Consider the following 19386-nt stretch of genomic DNA (forward strand, 5'->3'; position numbering starts at 1 on the left):
TGAATCAGTTTTATAACTTAAGGTTTTTTTCTGCACAGGTCCAAACTGCATCTCTCCATTTAAAGCCCAAGAATCAGAGCTTGGGGACCTTTCAGCCAAATTGTTGCTGCACTACTCACCCAAGGTGCTTACTGTGATTACTGTCTCAGCCACGCCTTCTTAGAATCAGCTGTGTGTAGCAGCAGATGGGATTCTCTGGGGTTACATCACTTCCTTTTGTTTGTGTTTAGCTGAAACTTTACCTGCTAACTAAACAAAGTCCTTTTGTTAACAGGCCTGCAGAAACCCCATCTGCCTGGACCTGTCTCCAAACATGCTCCACGGACGCCTGACAGGGAACAAAGTCGTTAACTGGGATATCAAGGTGGGCGGAAACTGAAACTCGTGCTGTCATGGAAAAGTTTTATGGCCAGTGGAGTATTTGTGCTTGTACTGCATGGATGTAATATACACACTATTTTAAAATGAACTGAAGGTCCTTCTAGAAGCACATCTTCCCTCTCAGCAGCTATTTTTAGAATGAAATCAAGGCCATTGATGCTTAAAGTTTATTTTTTTAAAAAAAGGAAGAAGAATTGAATCAATGTAAAATGTGGCTTGGTCTTTAAAGTGCTGTGATTGGTTGGTTGGCTGTGTTTGATGTGCTGCCTGTGGGAGGGTAACTTTGGACAGTGCCTGAAATGATTCTCCTTACACGTTCTGGAGTTTGTGTGAAAACTGGTCAAATCATATAGAATGTTTGGTAAGTTTGTCCCAAAATAATGTTTTAAAAGCTTTAGTCCACAGACGTTCCTGAGGATATTATGACTTTGGCTCAGTCCACAATGCTGACATCAGTTTCTGACATATCCCAACAGAGCACTTGAATAAATTAATCATCCAAATCTGTGTTCTAGAGCAGCGGTCCCCAACCTTTTTGCGCCACGGACCGGTTTATGCCTGACAATATTTTCACGGACCGGCCTTTAAGGTGTCGCGGATAAATACAACAAAATAAAACTAGTACCGGTACCGAAAAAAATAAGATTTATTCATAACACACATGAAAAGACCCAGGAAAACCGAATTAACGATAAAAACAGTAACAAAATAACGCTGAAAACCAATAAAAACCCTGAAAACCATACATTTCACACCTGAGCCTCAACTCTCGTGGCCCGGTACCAAACGACTCACGGACCGGTACCGGTTCGAGGCCCGGGGGTTGGGGACCGCTGATCTAGAGAACAAAAAAAGCTTTTGGGTATGAAAAGTAAAGTGCCTTAAATCTGTAGTTTTTATTTTGACCACTAGGGGGAAGGCAGGGGTTGGACGACCACCATCTTTAGTGGTGCTGAATTTTCAGCTTTCTTTTTCAATTCTGAGCACCACACGTCCCCCTACTAAGCTCTATGATATTGATCTTTGGCAGGACATGATCAACTGTGTGGGTGGCCTGCCAATTCTCTTCCCAATCCTGGAGCAGTTGGCTTTCGTGACTCCTGATCAGCAGATGAATGATCCCACAGCTGGATCTGATTTCATCACCCCAGATGTGACCACACCAGCCGATGGCGATTGGGTCATTCTCCCATCTAACAGGTCTTCAGGTCTGTTCTGATACAACTGTCAAATCCTTGTCATGAAACAAACAATTGTGTTAATGGGCAGAATAAGGAAATAAACTGAGATACATTTTCTACCTCAGAGGCCCGCCTGGAGAAGAATCTGGTAGCCACATTCCTGTTGGTGCTGAAGCATTTTCTGCAGAGACACCCAATCAACCAGGAGAATCTGCTGTACTTACATGGCGTCGGGACACTGGGAGCCCTGCTACAGAAGGTCTTGGTTTAAGCATGATTTTGCATATGGCTAATTTGGGTGGATACATATTTACAATTAAATATAAAACCAAGTTCATTCTGCAAATTGTTACTTTCTATATTTACAGTTTTGTTTTGTTTTTTCTACACTTGGCTCTGTGTGATGTCAGAGAGAGGACATGCCTAATATGGTCATCTCAAGCACGCATGTCTGTCAGTGAGCACAGAAGCTCCACCCACCTGCAGTTTAAGCGTCCTGTTCATGAGGGGCAGCCAATCAGGTGGGCTGGACCAAGGTCCAGATAAATAAGAAATATTTAGAATCTCTTGTCCAAGAAAACATCCAAAGATAAAAAAAACAAACAAACATATGGAGCTTGAAATGAGCAGAATAGCCTCGCTTTAAAGAATGTCAAATTTTCTGATTTTGGTGAAAGTAAATGCATTTCATCTTATGTTAGGTTTGAGCATATCCTGTCAGCATTTCCTTTAGTATAGAGGGATGTTTTAATAGTATTTTTGGTGCAAAGCATCCATTAGATTTTATTTCAGGCAGTACATTAATTAAACCAGGCTGTGCCCAGTGACCATGAGCCTCTTTTGTTTTTCATCCTATTCAGTATGGATTAGTTTGACTCTAAGAGCTTACAGCTGAGGAATTCAGACTGTCTGGCTGACATCATTTGATTTCTGATACAAAGGACCACGTATTCTTTATAATTATTTCACCTCCGATCCTTTTTGTCCCTGTCTGTCTGTGTTTGTTCCTTGTCTGTGTTTTTGTCCTTTTGTTTGACCCTTCGTGTGCTGGTTCTTTAATCTTCAGCTCTCCAATCCAAACCCTCCTTTTCCTCCTCAGTCTTTTGTCATGTGCAAGTCCCTCTCTATTTATTTACTTAGCGAGGAGACTGAGTCAGCATTTACACCAATGGAAAATAAAAGCCTCCACAGAGACCGAGATTAAATGAAAGTGTCTTAGATGTGGTAACAGTTGCTCTAGGCGATGTAACCACACCCTTTAAATGGTATCCAAATAATCCACTAATATGCTTACTTCTTCCCTTATCTGTTTATGGGTACTGAGTTATGGGTGTCACATGGCTTTATGGTGACCTGATAACAAGCTTTTCTTTGTTTCTTAAAAGGTGCATTTTCATATCATACGTGTAGTCAACTGTACTGTGTTTCCTCTGCGTGTCATCATTTTTCATGGGTGTCTGAACATGTTAGTGTTTGAGTTAATAGTTATGTTTGTGTGTGTTTAGCTGCCAGCTGGGCATGTTGGCGTCAGCGTGCTGGTTGCTGTGCAGCTCCTGATAGAACAAGTGACATATGAGAAGAATCAAGCTCTGCTGCAGCAGCTTCACACTCATCTGCTGTTCAATTTCAACATCTGGAACAAAGGGGACTTCCCGCTACGCATAGGTTAGATCTATACATTTGTATTTGTGTGCCTTTGATAATTGTTTCAATACACATGATTTTACAGTTTCTCATCTACACAACAAGGTATTTAATACCAGGGTCACAAACGCAGCTACTCTACATTTGATTCATGCTCTGTTGATGTCCTGTAACTCTGAGCCAGACCAAGGAAGCAGAGCCAAGCTCAGCTAACAATCCAGGCACATGAGCTGATCTAGGTGCACATTCAGCTATTGCTTGTCATATTCTTCCTATTTAAGGAACTTTAACTTGCATGCAGTTTCTGCTGCCTCTGCAAGCTACTTTGCAACACACCTCAACCCTAGACTTTCCATTTCATACCATTTCTGGCTTAATCAATACATTTTTCCATGCACAGACTTTACTTGTATTGGCAGACACAAATATACAGTGGGGCAAAAAAGTATTTAGTCAGCCACCGATTGTGCAAGTTCCCCCACTTAAAACGATGACAGAGGTCAGTAATTTGCACCAGAGGTACACTTCAACTGTGAGAGACAGAATGTGAAAAAAAAATCCATGAATCCACATGGTAGGATTTGTAAAGAATTTATCTGGAAATCAGGGTGGAAAATAAGTATTTGGTCACCTCAAACAAGGAAAATCTCTGGCTCTCACAGACCTGTAACGTCTTCTGTAAGAAGCTTTTCTGTCCCCCACTCGTTACCTGTATGAATGGCACCTGTGTGAACTCATCATCTGTATAAAAGACACCTGTCCACAGCCTCAAACAGTCAGACTCCAAACTCCGCCATGGCCAAGACCAAAGAGCTTTCGAAGGACACCAGGAAAAGTATTGTAGACCTGCACCAGACTGGGAAGAGTGAATCTACAATAGGCAAGCAGCTTGGTGTGAAAAAATCAACTGTGGGAGCAATCATCAGAAAATGGAAGACATACAAGACCACTGATAATCTCCCTCGATCTGGGGCTCCACGCAAGATCTCATCCCGTGGGGTCAAAATGATCATGAGAACGGTGAGCAAAGATCCCAGAACCACACGGGGGGACCTGGTGAATGACCTGCAGAGAGCTGGGACCAAAGTAACAAAGGTCACCATCAGTAACACACTACAACGGCAGGGAATCAAATCCCGCAGTGCCAGACGTGTTCCGCTGCTGAAGCCAGTGCATGTCCAGGCCCGTCTGAAGTTTGCCAGAGAGCACATGGATGATACAGCAGAGGATTGGGAGAATGTCATGTGGTCAGATGAAACCAAAGTAGAACTTTTTGGTATAAACTCAACTCGTCGTGTTTGGAGGAAGAAGAATACTGAGTTGCATCCCAAGAACACCATACCTACTGTGAAGCATGGGGGTGGAAACATCATGCTATGGGGCTGTTTTTCTGCCAAGGGGACAGGACGACTGATCCATGTTAAGTACAGAATGAATGGGGCCATGTATCGTGAGATTTTGAGCCAAAACCTCCTTCCATCAGTGAGAACTTTGAAGATGAAACGAGGCTGGGTCTTCCAACATGACAATGATCCAAAACACACCGCCCGGGCAACAAAAGAGTGGCTCCGTAAGAAGCATTTGAAAGTCCTGGAGTGGCCTAGCCAGTCTCCAGACCTCAACCCCATAGAAAATCTGTGGCGGGAGTTGAAAGTCCGTGTTGCTCGGCGACAGCCCCAAAACATCACTGCTCTCGAGAAGATCTGCATGGAGGAATGGGCCAAAATACCAGCTACTGTGTGTGCAAACCTGGTAAAGACCTATAGTAAACGTTTGACCTCTGTTATTGCCAACAAAGGTTATGTTACAAAGTATTGAGTTGTATTTTTGTTATTGACCAAATACTTATTTTCCACCCTGATTTACGAATAAATTCTTTACAAATCCTACCATGTGGATTCATGGATTTTTTTTTTCACATTCTGTCTCTCACAGTTGAAGTGTACCTCTGGTGCAAATTACTGACCTCTGTCATCATTTTAAGTGGGGGAACTTGCACAATCGGTGGCTGACTAAATACTTTTTTGCCCCACTGTAAATATTGCTTCATTATTGTCAGGTAGCCTTACTGCTGCTGTCTGCCTTTTGGCTTTCCATATTTGCATCGGGAACACAAGCTTCACACTTTATCTTCAGTAGTTTAGCCTTCATTGGTCTGGCTGTTTTGACTAAAGAAGCTCTGACAGAATTGTCAGTCATATTCCTTTCAGATTAGAGTTGAAATTGTAAAGTGTATGTTTGTTTATTTTTGTTTGGTTGTTTTTTGTCTTCTGCAGAACTCATATTTTGAGTCTCATAAAATGTTTGAGATTTGATACTCATAGCAACAGATGATATCAGCAGTGTCCAGTGAAATAAGATCTTATGTGAAAGTTAAATACCGATGAAAATGCATTAAAGATGTAAAACAGCGGGTCTTCAGAGTTTATGCTCCTTAATGAGACAGATCTTGTGCCCTTTATTTGTAATGCAGGTCATATCCAGTACATGTCCACTGTCATCAAAGACAACAGGAAGCAGTTCCGGAAGAAATATGGAGTTCAGTTTCTGGTGGACACCATACGCCTCTATTATGGGTAAGACTCCAGTGGGGGGTGGGTGGGGATCTGTTTGCCAGGCTTTGAACTGATTGTCATTTCTTCCATATTTTAGGAAGAACACTAACAAAGACAGTGACTTGAGCGAGGATGACGTTCGGACCATCCGCGCATCTCTGTGCAGCCTCATCAAGTACTATATTAGTAAGGGCATGTCGCAGGAGGAGATGCAGAGCATTCTGGGATACATCGCTGCCATTGGAGACGAAGATCAGGTTAGATTTAGGATTTTATAGTTGAGGTCCAGTTTTAGCATAAACCTGAGAAACATCAGAGGAAGCAGAGAGGAACTGCTTCCCTGAAATCTCAAAATATTATTATTATTATTATTATTTTTTTTTTTTAAGGAAATTGCTTCTTTTCCTCTGCCTGGTTGTTTTGCTAAATCGTTCAGCTTAATAGGATTGTCCTCAGGGAAAACCAATACCCCACCCCACCCCCAAAAATATGGAAACCTCACTGTGGGAGTACTGCATCCACCAAGAACAGAAGGTTAATCCTTTCTCAGCCTTACAGTGAGCCAGTCAGTAGTTTTGTTGGATCATAAAGACTGAAATATGTCAGGTCAGCATCTTAATAAATTTGGAGTAGGTCATGTTATTATTAGCACCTGCTTGCCAGGTGACCTATAAATTGTGAAACTGGATAATCCCAACAATGTGCCATTTAGAGGATTTCAGTGTGAAATGAGAGGAGCTTCCACTGCAGGATATGGTGTTTCCCAATGAGACCAAAGTGCAGGGATGCCTGCACAGGAAGCTTTACGCTCGTTTCCCACCTGGCAGCTGTTCTGCTGGCCTCTCTCTTTCTCTCTGCATTATTTTTAAACATTTTCCTCTCAGTCAGCATTACCCATCAGCAGCTGTTAGCTGACACTGACATTAACCGTTTTCCTTTATGACTCTCGGCAGATAACCCTTTCACTGGACTTGTTTACTGTCAACAGTTTGGTGATTTCCATTTACCGTTCTCGTCAAACCTCCTCCTCTCCCCCAATTTTTGAGTCCCACTTCATTTAAGAAAACTTAAAAAGTTGTATGTGGAAGGTTACATCACCTCCTGTGAGCATATGGTCAACATAATCAGATGATCCAGGCATCTGCTCCCTCACTTTCTTATTTATGTCGCACTTAATTAATTTTTTCTGTGAACATTTAGATTTTTTTAAAGAGTATATCTAAAGATAGTCCTCAGTGAAATCAAAACTCAGCTAAAAGCAGGCTTAAAAAGTGTTGTTGGGTATGTACGGTTTGTAGTATAGTTTATAGCAGATAGCTTTGCTACCAATGTGAAACAGCAAAGGTTCACTTAAAGCAGAAATGAAACGTGTCTAAACCAGCAGATGATATGAAAATTGAAAGTATAGTACAGTCTTTACTGGAAGATGTGATGGGTGAACTGTGGTCGTTTGTTTTGCAGCTGTGTGCTCTGCTGGAGCTGTTGCTGAGCCTTCTGCAGAGCAGCCCAGCCAAAGACCAGCTCTTCCTGCTTCTCTTTGAACCCGCGGCGGCTGACTCCTGCTATGCTCTCCTCCTCAATAACAAACACTCAGATCGACTCCGAGAACTTGTCTTTAAGGTAGGTGACAGAAGCGTCATTAAAGCCATCTCAGTGTCTTAGCATAGATCCACAGTCATCAGTGTTGATTGTAACTTAATATAGTTAGGTGTTTCTAAATAGAAATAATGCACCATGGTGATAAGAAAGGCAAACTTTGAAATTTGCTGTTTTATATTAAATAATAAGGTGAGAAATGGATCTTATATATAAAGATAAACTAATATCAGTGTCAGACATCAGCTGATGCATGCTAGCACTGACATCAGTGAGTTTGTGAGGTTTACTTTAGCCTTGGCCTTCCTGATCTGATCCTGTGCTCTGTTTTGTCTTGGAAAACACTCATGCACATTTTTGCGTGTACATGCTGTTTGTGCATGTAGCCGCCTGCTTGTTAATATGACATTCTGAGAATTCACCAGTACTACCGAAGAGGAATATCCTACATCCGTTTCAGCACAGTTACTTTAAAAAATGTTCAGAATCATTGATTTGTGTGATTCTCTTCCGCTTCGTGCAGTTGTTTGAGCGAATGTTGCGCTGCGACCGGCTCTATGAGAAAAATAAGCAGCGACTGCGGCTGAGGGAGGCGGGTTACTCCGGTCTATCGCTGCTCTTCTCTGAACTTCACATCACTCCCACCCTGATCCGCTGTCTCCTTAACCAAGTCCTCCATACAGGTCAGAGCTTGCTTCAGTGCATTTTAAAAATTTGTGCTTTTTTTTTTTCTTTCTTTAGTAGGAAAACAAGTACACATATAGGAACATAAAGGATTGGCATAATGCATAACTTGGTTATTCTTTAAAAACAAAAGCACTGTGGATTATACTTTCACGCTGATAACACACTGGTGCTAAAGGCAAAAAGCATTTATATGGAGACAGGTAAAGATACTTTGGACAGATTGGTGGGGTACAGGCTGTACATTTCGGTCACTGAGGGGAAATAATGCATTAGCACTTCAATGAACCAACCAATACTGAATATACTTGGATCAATGTAAAAGCATATGTGTCTACAATCTGCAGATCAAGTGGTAAACTACAAGGACCTGATGGCTTTGGTCCAGCTCACTCACCGGGCCGGACCCAGCGTGCGACTCATCGTCTGCAAGAGGGTGAGGGAACACCTGCACTTAAACCTGCTGCACTCACACCATTCATCATATTTATTAGCAAATTAGCACACAGGAAATGACTCCTGCAATCAGTGCACAGTATCTAATCCTTTGCACAATATTTTCTGTTTCCTTTTTCTGTTTCTCTTCATACGTTATTTCCTTTTTATTTATTGAAGTGATAATAATAATGCGTCCTCAGCTTAAGCCTGGAAAATTCCAGCACTCACTGCCACTATTTTCGCCGCCTCCACACATTTAGATCAGTGCATTATACTCACATCCATGTGAAAACATCAGCAGCAGAGAGAATACAGTGATGAATGATTTAGTCTAAAATAATTATTGAACATTAGTAGATCAATAACATATGAACAGCTGAGAGGAAACAGTTATAACTTTAGTTGCCCTGCTGTTACAGGCAGTGATAAAACATGGTATATGATCTCTGTATAGCAACTACACACATTAAACAAATCTCGAGCGTTGCCTTCTTTCATCTGCAAAATCTAAGTGCATGCATTTGTGACTTCCAGCCTGGACTATTGAAACATTTTATTATCAGGTTGTCTTAAGTTCCCTGAAAAGCCTTCAGTGTGCATCTATATGCCACTATTAACGTTTGTCTACTCTCTCTTGTAGTTTTGTGTTTTGTCTCGTTTGTTTCCAGTTCGTGCTCTCTTCCTCCCCACTGCCACCAAGTGCTTGTATTCTGGGAATCATCTGATTGTTGGGGCGCTCTGTTATACTGTTGGGTCTTTACCTGAAAATTTAAGCGCTTTGAGACAACTCACCTTCTTAACTGACAATACATTAATAAAAACACTGTTATGTCTATATGTTCTGTTCCCTGAAGGAAAGGAACGACATACAATATATATTGTATGCAATATCACGGTCTGTGTGACCTGTGCTGACATATGCATGGGCCTGCCTGCACAGCCTGTCATCATGGTTACCCCTAACCATTCACCGAGCCCACATGTGCTGCAGGGGAACCTGGTGATGTCTCTCATTCCTCTCTTTCAGGGAACAGAAGGAAGTTATAGACATAATGCTCTTAGCCTTAACAGTCAGAGTGGCACTGCATTAATCATAGATACCATGGCATGGCCAAAAACTTTACAGTTGTTCAAACTGCGTTCAAACTGGAAAGTGAGTGTGTTTCCAGTCAGAGGAAAGCTTTTTGAATGTTCCCTAGAGAACCTGGGTTCTCTGGAGCACCAAGCAGGAGCGTAACCGTCTAGATGGGCCAAAATGCAGACACCCTTGTCACTTAGGGGAGTTAATTCTGGCTTGACCCCGAGACTGGTTCTGCTCAAGTTTCTTCCTATTCAAAGGGAGTTTTTTCCTTCCCCCTGTCCCCAAGCGCTTGCTCGCTCGCTGCCTTATCCTCCTTTTTTAACAGTGATTGGGTCATAATTCACAAAGGAACATAATTCCTCAATAGCTCTGGACTCTACTGATAGTAATCATAAAGTTGCAGTCAGGTAAGTGTTTAGTGAGGTAATACCAGTGAGGTGATGTTTAAAAGCCTTAATTCAAGTTCTTTCCATCTGTAACTTACAGCTTGCCTTTGAAGATTTTTGTTTTGTTTTTTGTCATCTTCAAAGTTGAATCTACTACCTCCTCTTTAGGTGTACCAGCTGCTTCAGTCCCAACAGGATGCTGCTGCTCAGATCTCAAAGCAGCAGTGTTGGCAGGACACCCTCATGCGGCTGTACCTAAGGGGCGAAGGGTCCTTGGCGCTGCGTAGCTCAGATACTGTCAGCACCTGCAGCCTGGAGCTGAGCCGGACCAGCGGCGGTAGCAACCGTCTGGAGCTGCCGTTGGAGAGGAGGGCACGGGCGGGCAGTGCCGGGCGCTTGGACCGGGTGGAGGATGACCGGATCAGCATAAGTGATACCCGCTCTGTGGACAGCCTGGAGAATGGCGACGTCATCTCGCTGTTGGATACGCCGTCTTCCTCTGCCTCCACCGAGCCGCAGCCCCACGTCAAGCCCTGGGTGGTGGGAAGATCAGGGGGCTTGATGCTGGATTTGTCCCATCTGCAGGCATATGAGGGTGGAGAGAGCGGCAGCCAGACACCTGGGAGCATGCCCAGCACACCCTCACCACTGGAAACCTCGAAGCCTTTCCCAGGGAACTCCGGGGATCGAGACGCAACTTCCTCCCTCACTGAAGACAGCTTCCTGTTTAGTGACAACATCTCGCTGGGGGAGTCTTTCAACAATGTTGAGGTGATCCTTCGAATCTTCTACACAGCTTTGCACTTGATTTAAATTGAACATGTTATGCTTTTGCTTATTTTTCAAATAAAATAAAAAAAACAAGCCCCAGAAAAAAAATCAATAAGGAATATTAAACTGGGGATCCTGTTAAGCTGCTATATCAGAGCCCAGGAATAAAAAAAATAGTTATTTTCAACAAGTCCTCAATTAGTCCATCTTTCACTATTTATTGATATTCCTACAGTCTCTGCATTCAGCATCAAGCCTATTGGCCTCTATTACATAAGAGACTTTTAAACTGGCTCAGAGATGTTGTGTTTTAATTTTAAGGCTCCAAAATCTTAAGCAAACATTACTCAATCAGGAGAAAATGGTTCCCTTTTTAGGGGCTAATGTTCAGCGGCTTTAGTGACTGTTAACCAGCACTGTGTGTGTGTGTGTGTGTGTGTGTGTGTGTGTGTGTGTGTGTGTGTGTGCGTGTGTATTCATTGTAAGGAGCTAATGGTCAGCCTGAGTAACAGTTTTAATGCCCAGATTTAATTTGTTGTTATGTCTATTCTGTCTTTTTTTTAAAAGTGTTGGCTTGGCTTTAGGATTCATTCAAATATTGAGGTACGGGAAGAGAAGATGTTAAACCGGGGGTCTTGCCACACAGTCTGGTCCAGTACATTTTGTTTGTTGCATTTTCTTCATTCTGGTGAAGAAAACACAAAAATCACAAATGCGCACATTTTTGGGGGGACATGTCCCCTGTATCCCTTTTTACATCTACATCTTTGTACAGAGTGACAGCACAAACTGTGGCTGCTTGCATCTCCTCCTAAAACTCTCTAAAACAGAATTAAAGAACTGGAGTCACGGTGCAGGAAGCGTCTGTTCCTGCAGAGGAATAGTAATGACGTAAATGCCAACAGATGGTCTCTAAGGTAAACATGCAGTAGTGATGTCAGTCGGTGGAATCTGAGTGCAAACTGTAAATGAAAACCTTCCATCAGTCATGGATCTGATTATTCGATTGAATCCAATTATCACTTGCAAGTTTTCAAAACAACTGATCTCAACCTGCAGTCCGATGGTATATGGTAGTCAGTATTCTGATGTTAATGCTAGTAAACAGCATGAGCTTCCGACTCACTGAGGGAAATGTCACTGTCACCTCAGGGTGCCCACCGCTGACTTTTATCTAATAAGCTTTTTTCCATCACTTCAGTGTCTCACTGCAGGGAAGAGCAGAGAGAGACAACCTGTCTCTTCCCACGGCAGGATGCTGTCAGTTAGAACCTCTAATTTGACATTTTCAAAGTGGTTTATGGAAAAGGAGTCGCTGCTTAATCTTAAGCCTGTTTCACAAACCGCTACTCAGTTTACCCAGAATTCAGTGCCCAGTAGTCTTTACATATAATTAATGGCTGAAATACTTTATATATCTATGTGAAGTCCAGTCTATTCTGAACAGCATAAAATTTGGAAACTATCTAATTAATCTGCCATCAAAGGAGGGTCATAGTGAAGCTGTAGGAAGGTTGGAGTAAAGCTTGAAAACATTAAATGGTAAAATAAAAAGTACTCTTTTACGTACGAAGCACAACGTTAAGGCTGCTTAATTCCTGTTCACATTACGTTCTGTTACACTCTCCATTAGATGAATAAAAGGCACTTTATTTAATCTAATCTACTGTAATTTTGTGTTCTTAATACATTTTGCTGAAGGTGAATTCTGGAAGCTTATGTGGGGATATTCATCTTTAAAGACAATTAGCGTGTCAGTAAACTACACATATATCTCTGGCTCATGTTGTGATTGTCATTTCCGCTGTGGCCTTTAGTAAACCTGTGTTTGACCCTACTGATCTAATGACAGCTCTCTCTTTCTTTGGTCTAATGTCGCCCCCTAGCGTGCAGAAGAGGAGCTGTGCAGCATGTTGCTGGAGATCATCCTGTGTGTGATGTGGCGAGGCGTCGAGGGCTCCGATGATTCAGCGTGGTTGGAGCGTGGTCAGGTCTTCTCTGCTCTCACCAAACTGGGAACTGCCAATGAGCTGCTCCTTCCTGTTGACCAAATCAAGCTCAGGTCAGCCTTCTATTTGAGTTTTAACAGTGCTGGGCAAAGTCGAAGCTTAAAAAGTGTTGAATGATCTCCGTGTGCTCTCTTTCTCCTCTAGTCTGATGGAGCGTATGTTGGAGTGGGCGGTGAGCGACAACCGAGAGGCTTCAGCTGCTACGCTACCGCAGCACACCGAGAATGCAGTTCGCCTGCTTCACATGGTGCAAGACTTCCTGCAGGCAGAGGGTCTCATCAACCCAGCACTGTGGACAGAGAAGGTGCTGGAAGAGGCGGTGACATTGATGGACAGCCTCATGGTGTGGTACTCCTCTGGCTCCCAGTGGTTCCAGCTCTCCCAGGTTGGACTGAGACTGCTCCTGGGCTTCATGGCTCAGGAAGACCCAGAGGTGAACCTTTTTTGTTCAGTGCTCCATCGTCATACTGCATCGCATGCACACACAGTAATAAATAACCTTTGTCCCAGGTGTGTGCCATGGCCACCGCCAAGCTTAACGGCATCCTGCAGACCAAGGAGATTTCCAGCCAGGACGAGGCATGCTACCTGCTAGGGAAGGTGGAGGGAATTCTGCGGCGCTCCATCCAGGAGCAGACCGAGGAGATGTACTCTTTCCTGGTTCCACTGCTGCGAACGCTGCTCTCCAAAGTCCACCGCCTCCTTTACATGGAGCTGCACCTGCCTCAGCTGCCCGACACCAACGGGAGCCCCTCCTTCTTCGACGACTTCAAGCTTTACTGCAACTCACCCGAATGGCGTGTCTACCTCGATAAATATGTAGGAGATTAGAATATAGTGCTGCTGTTGCTTCAGGACAAAAATGAAAGAGTTACTCATTTTGCCCGTCTTTTGTCTGTCTTCAGATTATTCCGTACATGAAGCAGTATGAAATCGAGATGTTCAGTCAGGGCCACGAGACCATGGCTCTGTACTGGAAAGAGTGCTACGAGGCCTTCATGGTCAGCCTGCATAAGAGAGAGCGGGAGAGAGGAGAGAGCAAGATCCGCTTCCAGGTTAGCTGGCATGTTCGTGAATTGGTGATGACTTCAGAGAGCTCCTCTTTGTAAAAATAAAAATAAATCAAAATTCTGCTGTCTCTCAGGAGCAATTTGTGGAGCCTTTCTCACGCCGTGGCCGCCAGGAGAACCTCCGCTACAACAGCATGTTGAAGCAGCAGCACAGCCAGAATAACGCCACCCTGAGGCAGTGGAAGGCAGCGCGGCGGGGTCTGGTGTGTGAGAGAGGGCCCTGGGCTGACAGGTACTGATTTCAACTCTTGTTCTTCCATAGTATGGTTCCTGTTGCTGTAAAAGGGCAGGGATAGCTCAGTAGGTAGAGTGGTGGCCCCATGATCGGAAGGTCGGGGGTTCGATTCCCCTGAACAGCTACCCTGAGGTACCCCTGAGCAAGGTACCGTCCCTACACACTGCTCCCCGGGCACCCAGTGGCTGCCCACTGCTTCACTGAGTGAATGGGTTAAATGCAGAGAGGGATTTTCCCCACGGGGACCAATAAAGTACACTTTCTAAAAAAATAAAGTACACTTTCTAAAAACAAATGCTCTCAATATGAGCTTCAGGCTCAGAAAGACGAAATGGAAAGAATGACACTGGTATGAGGAGGGAAAAATATAAGTGCATAAATAGAATAGAATTAGATGGGATTAAGTTTAAGTGTGATTTGGAGGTATTTAAAGTCTCCTATGTAACATTTTTAACAGGCGCCAGGATGAGATGCACTGGAGGGTATCGAGTGCTGAAAACTACTCCCGCATGAGACTGAAGCTGGTCCGTAACTACAACTTTGATGCTCACAGAGAGGCCAGTGCTCTGAGAGACAACCTGGGTGAGATAACATTTCTTTTTCTCTCTGAAATATCTCTCTCTGTTTAGACGAGCTCCTGCCACTTGAGTCGTCTCTGTAGAGAAATGTAGGCTTGAATATTTTTGACTTTAGAGTCTCTGTTTGGCAGCAGGCGCTGCTTTAACAGAGGCATCAGTGGGTGGATGTAACGATAGGGGAAGTGTGTGTGTGTGTGTGTACAGTATATCATGAACACACTCATCCAACCTACTTGCGATAAACAGATTAACAGAAACAGATATGAGAAACAAGTCAGAGTCCTTCTAGAAGCAGGTCTCTTATGCAGCCATCTTTTAAATCCATGTGTTTTAAAGATATTTTGAACCTTAGCTTTGTCCCAGTGTAGTGCATGAATACATGCTTGCATAGGATTAACAGCTCAGTCCCACCAGAGCAACACAGCTGCAGCTTTGCTGTGCACATACATCACTGCAGCATCAGAGGTTTGCTTCTCAGCTGTTTTTGGGGACACGAGCAGGGCAGCAGATTCCTATTCAGCCTCCTCTGGGCCCATGTTGTCTTCTTAAACAGTGTCTCTGAATAATGTCAGATATCATCTTGGTCTTTGTCTGCCTTTGAGTAGTTCCTCTTCAGAGATGATGGATTAGTTTAAGCACCACGTGTTTTGACAGATTTGTGGAACTAAGAGTAAAAAAACACTGATGTTGTTATTCTAGGGCTTAATCTTATAATAAATCCTTCCAATTTGCATTTTGCCCAGACAAAGTATATGAACGGTTATATGGGAACCCCAAAAACAAATTGCGTACATAAACCTGTAGAGCTGAGCTAACCCAGTATGGTTTTGTCATTTGATGGCCCTTGACAGGAGAGCACAGAAGCTGATTTTTAGCAGTGCTGCGTAATATTAATTTGCCGCCTCAATTTTTAATTTCCACCCGTCTCACTTGCTTTACTCAGGTGTCCATCAGCAGCGTTTAAACCCAGAGTCTCTGCTGCTGGAGGCAGTGAAGCAAGTCAAAGTTAGCGACCTGGAAGATGACATCCTGGAGCTGCCAGAGGACGACCCTGTTGCTGCCAACAACCAGTCAGTCACCAAATAATGACTGTCAATCAACAGAACATATTCACGTGTAGATGTGCTGAGTTATTGAAAGGCTTTCTAAGCAACATCCCACTCTGGTTCCTGCAGGGTTGAAGCAGATGAGGCGGGCCAGAAGGAGAAGCTGGTGTTGTGGGAGGATTGTGAGCTGGTGACGATAGTGGACGTGGTTCCCGGCCGCCTGGAACTCACCACACAGCACATCTACTTCTATGATAGCAGCCAGGAGAAGGAGGAAGGTGAGGAAGCACAGAGAGAGAGAGAGGTGGAGGCCAAAAAGAGAGAAAGACAGAACAGACTTAATGCTCGATGTGTCATTTTTCCCCCCCAAAGGAGTGGGTCATGACTTCAAATGGCCTCTGTCGCAAATCCGAGAGGTCCACCTTAGACGTTATAACCTGCGGCGCTCAGCTCTGGAAATCTTCCTAATTGACCAAACCAACTATTTCCTCAACTTTAAAAAAGAGGTGCTGGCACACAAGTGTTATTTTCTATGAGCAGCAAGTAAATTAGTGAAAGAAAAAAGTAGGATACTAACACTGTGTTTTTATTACAGGCCAGAAACAAAGTCTACAGCCGCATGTTACTGCTGCGATCCCTCAACCTATATGAAACCCGCTCTCCTCAGGAGCTCCTCAAAGCCTCCGGACTCACACAGGTCAGGACTCAGTAACAGTATCAGCCTTCTAACACAAACTCTGCAGCTTCTAAAAGACCAAAGACCAACAGTGTCTTTTACCACTGAGGAAAAAATCATTGAAATATTAAGCTCTGTCTGCAGAGAACAAAGGGTTCTTGGGCAACATTGAGTAGAATGAGCTCACAGGATTTGTGTCTTGGTTTGGTCACAGAAATGGGTGAACCGAGAGATTTCCAACTTTGACTACTTGATGCAGCTCAACACGATTGCCGGCAGAACGTACAATAACCTGGCTCAGTACCCGGTGGTACGTTCATCACTCAGTACAATACTGTACAGCTGTGAAACCCATAAGCCTGCTTTCTTGGTTCATTTCATTTCCATTCTGACTGAATCATTTGTGGCCGTTTGTTCAGTTTCCCTGGATTCTAGCGGACTACACCTCAGAGGAGCTGGACCTTTCTGATCCTCGGGTATTCAGGGACCTGTCAAAACCAGTCGCTGTGCTTAATGAACGCAACGCAAAGGCGGTTAGAGAAAAGTACGTTTCACTCTCGTACTGAATTAACATCCAAATGTTCTGACGAGCATCTTGATCATTGAGAGCATTAACTAACACATTAAATGTGTCCGTCAGGTATGAAAGTTTTGAAGACCCAACAGGAACCATAGACAGGTTCCATTATGGCACCCACTACTCTAACGCTGCCGGCGTGATGCACTACATGATCAGGGTGGAGCCCTTCACGTCGCTGCACATCCAGCTACAGAGTGGACGGTAAATGTCTCATTATACATGATTTATTTTCCCATCCTCTTTCCTCTTGTTTATGTGCATCTATCTGTATGGCTGTAGACTCTAATCATAGCATGAAAGCCTGCAGAGCTTAATCTGTACCACCCTGACTGTACCAGGTTCGACTGTGCAGACCGTCAGTTCCACTCCATCCCAGCCACATGGCAGACCCTCATGGACAACCCCAACGACGTGAAGGAGCTCATCCCTGAGTTCTTCTACTTCCCAGAGTTCTTAGAAAACCAAAATGGTGAGATTTCACTTTTTGGTGTATGTATGCAGAAATCTTTTCAGATATTACAGCTACCACCAGTTTAAATGTAGTCCTTTTTGTGCTCTGTGTGGCTGTCATAGACAAATACGATTAGATCCTCATGCTTTGTTCTCGTTGTCTCGTTGCAGGATTTGATCTGGGTCGCCTGCAGATCTCCAAGGAAAGAGTAAATGATGTTGTTCTGCCCAAATGGGCCAAGTCCCCTGAAGACTTCATCTACAAGCACCGCAAAGCTCTGGTGAGATGCAGTTTTACTGCCACTGCTGTGTGATGTCACTCCGTAGGGATCATTCCCACAGCAGAGACTCTCACAGTGCAAGTCTGGATGCATCGCAGACTGACTGTTTCCAGACAATAGTTGAGTTAGCTGACATATCGGGATGCTTCTTAAAGCTGCTTTAAATAGATCATATAGATTAAACAGATGGTGATAATGCACCTAGAAGCACAACATTTTAAATCTAACACAACTATCAGTCATTTGAAAGCATGCAGAAGGAAGGCAGTAATAGTCAAATAGTTCCAGGTAAAAATCAAACATATGTTTCTTGTATAAGAAAGAAATGATGCAGTACTCGATTACCTGTGACTAAAACCTGTAACTGCAGATGGACACTATCTGCTTTGGAGTGTTTGGGTTGTAATCGCATTTTTTCTGTTACAGGAATCAGAGTATGTGTCAGCCCACCTCCACGAGTGGATTGATCTGATCTTTGGTTACAAACAGAGGGGCCCTGCAGCGGTGGAAGCCCTCAACGTCTTCTACTACTGCACATATGAGGGTAACGAATCCACAGCAGCCGTCAGGCTGTCACATCTCACCGTGACTGTTGCGTTTATAAGTGCAGTAATTTATTAGTATTAAGAGAATGGTCTGGGTTTGCAGGGGCGGTGGACTTGGACGCCATCACTGATGAAAAGGAGCGTAAGGCTCTGGAAGGCATGATCAGCAACTTTGGTCAGACACCCTGCCAGTTACTCAAGGTGCAGACTCACTCTGGCATCTGTTAGTGAATATCTGCTGCTCTCAGTCTGATATTTGAGTTTGTGTGCGTGTGTGTTTAGGAGCCCCATCCAGTGCGCCTGTCTCAGGAGGAAGTGGAGAAAAGGAAAGCTCAGTTGGACTCGTGTCCTACCAGCATGTTTGAGCACCTCAGTGACCTCAAGTCCTTCTTTGTTGAGGTATTAGCTCAAACAAAATAAAATACTGCAGTTTCTTTCCTAACATGTCAGATGCTGTGAGCTAAAATTTGACCAAACGTATTACCGTGTTTTTATGAAGGGCATCAGTGACAATGTGCCGCTGGTTAAGGTTGTGGTCCCAAAGAATCAGTCACATTCCTTCATCACCCAGGGGAGCCCAGACACCATGGTGAGCCATGATTTTGTACTTGGCTTTTCTGGTTTTAGAAAAGAATCAAGGAAAGGTGAAGAGGAATGACTGATCAGTGGCAGTGATGCCTTTGTGGTGTTCATGCTGTCTGCAGGTAACGGTGAGTCAGAACTGCTTGGTGGGGACCCATGGGTGGCTGCCTTATAACAAGAACATCTCCAACTACTTCACCTTCATTAAGGACCCCACAGTTTCTAACACCAAGTAAGGACACTGCACCATCATCATATGCATATCATATCATCAAAAGTCAGCATGTCTGTTTATACTATAAAGCACTTTTACTGGGTTTGACTCTGGTGCTCAATTCATTTAGAATAGATTTGCATGTCCTGCAAGGCAGTGGGCATGGTGGGCACTGTGCAGTTATCCATGGATCAGCAGGGTGTATAACACTAATAATGATGATGATGATGATGACGATGATAATAATAATGGAGTTTATTTGTGTATACTTTTATTTTATGTAATATAAATTATTGTATATATTTTATAATCTAATACTTTTAGCCCAGTTTCATCAGCTTGTACAGGACTCTTAAGTATAATAACAAACAACTAAATGTTGGTAATATAACATGAAATACAT

At 43.6% G+C, this 19386-nt stretch overlaps 1 protein-coding gene across 3 annotated transcripts in view; it reads left to right on the forward strand.

Moving 5' to 3' along the window:
* nbeal1 (neurobeachin-like 1) overlaps positions 1-19386 on the forward strand; it is a 63803-nt gene that overhangs the window by 38125 nt on the left and 6292 nt on the right. For all 3 annotated transcript variants that reach the window (XM_026158373.2, XM_026158376.2, XM_026158372.2), the window contains 31 exons: positions 39-124; positions 275-364; positions 1412-1589; positions 1688-1821; positions 3068-3227; positions 5680-5782; positions 5859-6018; positions 7223-7381; positions 7881-8040; positions 8389-8477; positions 10115-10717; positions 12604-12779; positions 12871-13159; positions 13237-13545; positions 13632-13781; positions 13871-14028; positions 14489-14613; positions 15553-15679; positions 15785-15933; positions 16028-16161; positions 16251-16352; positions 16546-16641; positions 16751-16875; positions 16972-17112; positions 17250-17380; positions 17533-17642; positions 18069-18186; positions 18291-18388; positions 18470-18586; positions 18687-18776; positions 18892-19001. In XM_026158373.2, the coding sequence (XP_026014158.1) occupies positions 39-124; positions 275-364; positions 1412-1589; positions 1688-1821; positions 3068-3227; positions 5680-5782; positions 5859-6018; positions 7223-7381; positions 7881-8040; positions 8389-8477; positions 10115-10717; positions 12604-12779; positions 12871-13159; positions 13237-13545; positions 13632-13781; positions 13871-14028; positions 14489-14613; positions 15553-15679; positions 15785-15933; positions 16028-16161; positions 16251-16352; positions 16546-16641; positions 16751-16875; positions 16972-17112; positions 17250-17380; positions 17533-17642; positions 18069-18186; positions 18291-18388; positions 18470-18586; positions 18687-18776; positions 18892-19001 (4777 nt within the window). The remainder of the gene's footprint in view (positions 1-38; positions 125-274; positions 365-1411; positions 1590-1687; positions 1822-3067; positions 3228-5679; positions 5783-5858; positions 6019-7222; positions 7382-7880; positions 8041-8388; positions 8478-10114; positions 10718-12603; positions 12780-12870; positions 13160-13236; positions 13546-13631; positions 13782-13870; positions 14029-14488; positions 14614-15552; positions 15680-15784; positions 15934-16027; positions 16162-16250; positions 16353-16545; positions 16642-16750; positions 16876-16971; positions 17113-17249; positions 17381-17532; positions 17643-18068; positions 18187-18290; positions 18389-18469; positions 18587-18686; positions 18777-18891; positions 19002-19386) is intronic.

This window comes from Astatotilapia calliptera, chromosome 23 (assembly GCF_964374335.1).
Source record: "Astatotilapia calliptera chromosome 23, fAstCal68.1, whole genome shotgun sequence".
Lineage (NCBI taxonomy): Eukaryota > Metazoa > Chordata > Actinopteri > Cichliformes > Cichlidae > Astatotilapia > Astatotilapia calliptera.